The 4,279-nt window shown below is 30.4% G+C and overlaps 2 protein-coding genes across 2 annotated transcripts; one reads left to right on the plus strand and one right to left on the minus strand.

Moving 5' to 3' along the window:
• Positions 1–1,297: 1,297 nt before the first annotated feature.
• On the minus strand, positions 1,298–1,867 carry LOC108684723. Its single transcript, XM_018189188.1, has 3 exons — positions 1,723–1,867; positions 1,464–1,617; positions 1,298–1,378 (listed from the first exon to the last, which is right to left on the minus strand). The coding sequence occupies exons 1-3, from the start codon at positions 1,850–1,852 to the stop codon at positions 1,306–1,308; spliced, it is 357 nt and encodes a 118-aa protein (XP_018044677.1). The 5' UTR covers positions 1,853–1,867; the 3' UTR covers positions 1,298–1,305.
• A 351-nt stretch (positions 1,868–2,218) lies between these two features.
• On the plus strand, positions 2,219–3,453 carry LOC108684722. The gene is made up of 4 exons (XM_018189187.1): positions 2,219–2,284; positions 2,434–2,697; positions 2,785–2,859; positions 3,036–3,453. Exons 2-4 carry the CDS (start codon positions 2,632–2,634, stop codon positions 3,402–3,404), a joined length of 510 nt encoding a protein of 169 aa, XP_018044676.1. The 5' UTR covers positions 2,219–2,284; positions 2,434–2,631; the 3' UTR covers positions 3,405–3,453.
• Positions 3,454–4,279: the final 826 nt, after the last annotated feature.

A 4,279-nucleotide genomic window follows, 5' to 3' on the forward strand; every position in this document is an offset into this window, starting at 1 on the left:
GGTTACAGAAGTCAAATTTAGAGACTCTATATATGTGCTTAATTTTTCCATTATTTAATTTAATACAGGTTTATTTGTTGGTAGAAATTTAGCGTGAGTATGTGACTTACCTCATAAGCATGAAAGTGCATGAAGGGACAAGTACACTTTAAAAGATGAACAATCGATCACTATGCTTGAAATCGTGTACTATGTGTACTTCGGTCATTTTTACGCGAATCTAAATTTAATTGCAGTACTTCAGAAATCTAGTGACTTTAATACTTAACCTCATAAGCAGATATTTATCTTAGAGCATATAGACATGAAGGAAGCATTGCACATCTCCAATGGCCCAAATGTATGTCCAAGATATGTATAAGAGAGAAAGATTACGTATAGAACTTTCGCTTTGAATATATAGACATGGAGGAGGAATGGTATAATCGAAAGTGTGTCCAAAATCTGTGCAAAAGAGAAAGAGATATTCGTCATCTCTGTGCATGCGTCGAAATTAACAGAGGTTATAGATTCAGCTGTTGATGATAAGATCTTTTATAAATGACATCATACTAGGATGTGATGAAGGGATAAATAAATATTAATATACACAATTAATACATAAGAAAATAATTTTTATTCGTTTTTGAAATGAATCAGTTTTGTAAATTTATGTCTAATGTACTCTTTTTGTATTGAATTATTAACGCACTTGACCTCATGGAATAAATATAATTGACATAAATTATAATTATGTTTTTAAGAAGTTCCGTTTTATGATTGATTTTATTATATACAATTCAAGATATATCTTAAATATTTATACTTCAAATGAGAGAGCTCAATAAATCTATTGACACAGATAGACAAGATAAATATTTTATTGATTAAATATGTCAATGATTTTATTTGCGTTATTTATTAAGATTAATAAATAGGACAAAATGATAAATTAGAAACAGTGTGTTTCATGAAGGCAAAGAACTTATGACGAAATATGATTTCTCATTTAAGTATGTGAAAGGAATGTCTATAATTTCAGTTCAGTTTATCATTTTATTCTATTTATTTTAATAATTATCATTATAATTAATTACTTTATAATTTATTATTATAATTAATTACTTTATAATTTATTATTATAATTAATTACTTTATACTTTACAAAGTAATTACTTTATAATTAGTAATACACAATTCACAATTTTACACTGATTTTATTTACAAAGTAAATTTTCATAATTAATAAATTCTTTTGTTGTAAATACCTTACTAAACCTTTCGTTGTTGTGATACGAACAATCTATTGTGAGCTTGCTGCAGTTTTTATTTTTCGTTGTTATTGTTTGATAGCTGCAAAGCCCTTCGAGCTTTCCTAGGTGTAGCTAAAGGTGGAGTCCTAATTGCATTAATAAAACGAGGATTAATAGACATACAGTCTTCGTAAGTATTTGCCAGTTTGAATCTAAAGCTTCATTTCTCACAAGTGTGGACAGTTCACTATTGACAACATATAATAATCTTTCAATTTTCGTAGCTGAGTCTGGTGTTCCAATATGACAGAAGATATAACCTTTGGAGATGTTTGGCATTTCGACAATTGAATACTATCATAACTCTGCAGAGTACATTGAGCATCTATCATTGAAGTATTTAAAAAGTCATCAATCATTAAGTAATTATTTTTAATTCGTTCTAAACAAATATATACATAAAATCAGTAGTATTCATTATTATACTTACTAACTGATACATTGCAATGGATATTTGTATTGTCAATAACATTATATTTCTGTTCATTGTACAGAATTGATCCAAGATGCGTGTGAGAGAGAAAGCTATAAGATGCATGTAAAAAAGCAGATGTGTACATGGAACATTCGTTCTTTCATGCTTTAAAATGCCGATTATACTGTAACAGTACTGTATAATAATTATACTGAAACGTAACATATTATACTAACTATAGTGTCTGTAACGTTAACACATGTATAGAGGACGAAAATTCTTTGAGTATATAGACATGGAGGAAGAATTGCATTGTTTCCTTTTGAAAGTATGTTCAAAATCCGTGTGAGAGAGAAGATATAGAATGATACTCGTCTTCTCTGCGCATGTGTCAAATCACTACTTGCATCACAATTTCGACACTTTCTACACTTAATGTCTGAACTGCTTAGTGCTCCGTGAAAATCAGTGAACGATGTATTGAACTATCAATTGGTGATAAAATATCTATCACACACTCAAAATCAATGTATTGCATTTTATGCGGAAATCGCAAGAAATCTGTTTTCTATCATGCGTAAGTAAATATTTATTATGTAAAGCCTAAGATGTGATAAAATATAGGTTAGGATTTGTGCCAGTTTAATAAAAACTAATAAATACAATGCAATATTTTTTCATATATAAATTATAAATTATACAATTAATTATGGATCGTATTACTAGATTTTCTAAGCAAAAGAAAATTCGCAAGCAGTGGCTAGAATTCTGTGAAATCGATGAACATATTCTGAACATGGCTACTATGTTCAAATCATTTTCGTGAAGAATTAAAGATACCTTTACTAAGTTTTAATACTAAAACTCAATGCTGTTATAAAGAAGAAGACAATATCTGAACAATCAAACTTTGCTCTGAAGTTTATGATAGCACAAAACAGAAATATAATGTTATTGACAATACAAATATCCATTGCAATGTATCAGTTAGTAAGTATAATAATGAATGATACTCCCTCCTTGTCTATATGTTAATAAATTAATTGTCTATATGTTAAAAAATAAATTATTTAATAGAAGCACGACGAGATATTATTAAAGACCGTCAACTGGACAAATTTTCGATATAAAAAGGGCTCCAAGAGCCTGAAGGTAATTGAGGAACTGACATTATCGACAATTGATTTACATTTGTTATTATTAAATATTTGGCTCATACATTATTAAATTCATGATTTTTTATTACATAAATGTTCAATAAATAAATATGCATACTTGTAAAGCTAATATCCTATATATTGCAGAAAAATTACAATTTTTCTCTGCAGGTATCCAAGAAGAGAAGAGCGATAAGAGGTATGATAAGGAGAATAAGGAGAGAACTGATGGAAAGGGATGAAGAAGAAAAAGAGATCAAAGGAATAATGATAGGGAGGATAAGGTGTGGAAAAAATAGTTGGAGGATAATGGGAATCTATAGGGATGGAGGAGATACTGGAGGATTTAAGGATTGGATGGAGGAAAAAGGAAAGATGAAAACAATAGAAGGAGGAAATTTTAATGCGAGAACGGGGATAGAGAAAGGATGGTTTGAAGGGGAAGAATGTGAGGAAGAAAAACAAGGAAGGAATTCAAAGAATAAAAAGATAAATGGAGAAGGGAGGAAATTGTTAGAATTCATTAGTGATAGAGGATGAACAATTTTGAACAGAAGAATAAAAGACAAGGAAAGGAAATGAATATATACAGGAGGAAAAGGAGAATTGATTATATACTGGATGAGACAGTAAGAGAGAAAATTATACGATTGGAGGTAGGAGAGGTAGAGTCAGATCATCGCTCGGTTACGACATGGATTAGAAAGAGATAATAGGAAAAAAAAGGAAAAGGGTCGGAGGTAAAGGGGGGAAAGAGGGATATAGAATGAGGAAGATAGGGAAACTACATTTAGGAGGAAGTTGGACAGAATGGAAGGGGAAGAATGGGAAACTCAAGAGAAAATGGAATAAATGAGGAGGAGAATTAGAAAGGCGCTAGAAGAAACAGAAAGGGAATTAGGAGAGAAAGAGGAAAAAAGAATGGGATAATGAGATGAAGAATGTAGAAGAAATAAGAAGTGAGAAAGAATTTGAGAACATGGAGAATGGAAATAGAAGAAAAGGAGAAGAAAAGAGAATGTAAGGAATTATGTGAGAAGAAAAAATGGGAAGAAAATGAGAGATGGATAAGAGTGGTGGAGGGAGTAAAGACGGAGAGTTAAGTATGGAAAGTGAACATGGAGAAGAAGAAGTGGACAGAGGTGAATAAAACTTGATTATATAACATGGGCTGCTAGCAGCAACTTCATACTGCATGTATCGCGTCATCATCGACTAATTGAGGAATGTATGAACTAAATGATGTCATATCAATCCTGTCGCAAGTAAACGTTCGAAGTAGTTCGAAGATGCGAATAGTTTAACTGTATAAAAAGGTATTTTTATATTAATATATTGAAATGGTAATGTACTGCTTTGTCCAAGGTTATTCCAGTAAACAAGAATGGATTAAATTGGATTAAAAATTTTTTTAA

This window comes from Atta colombica, unplaced genomic scaffold (assembly GCF_001594045.1).
Source record: "Atta colombica isolate Treedump-2 unplaced genomic scaffold, Acol1.0 scaffold139, whole genome shotgun sequence".
In the NCBI taxonomy this organism is placed as follows: Eukaryota; Metazoa; Arthropoda; class Insecta; order Hymenoptera; family Formicidae; genus Atta; species Atta colombica.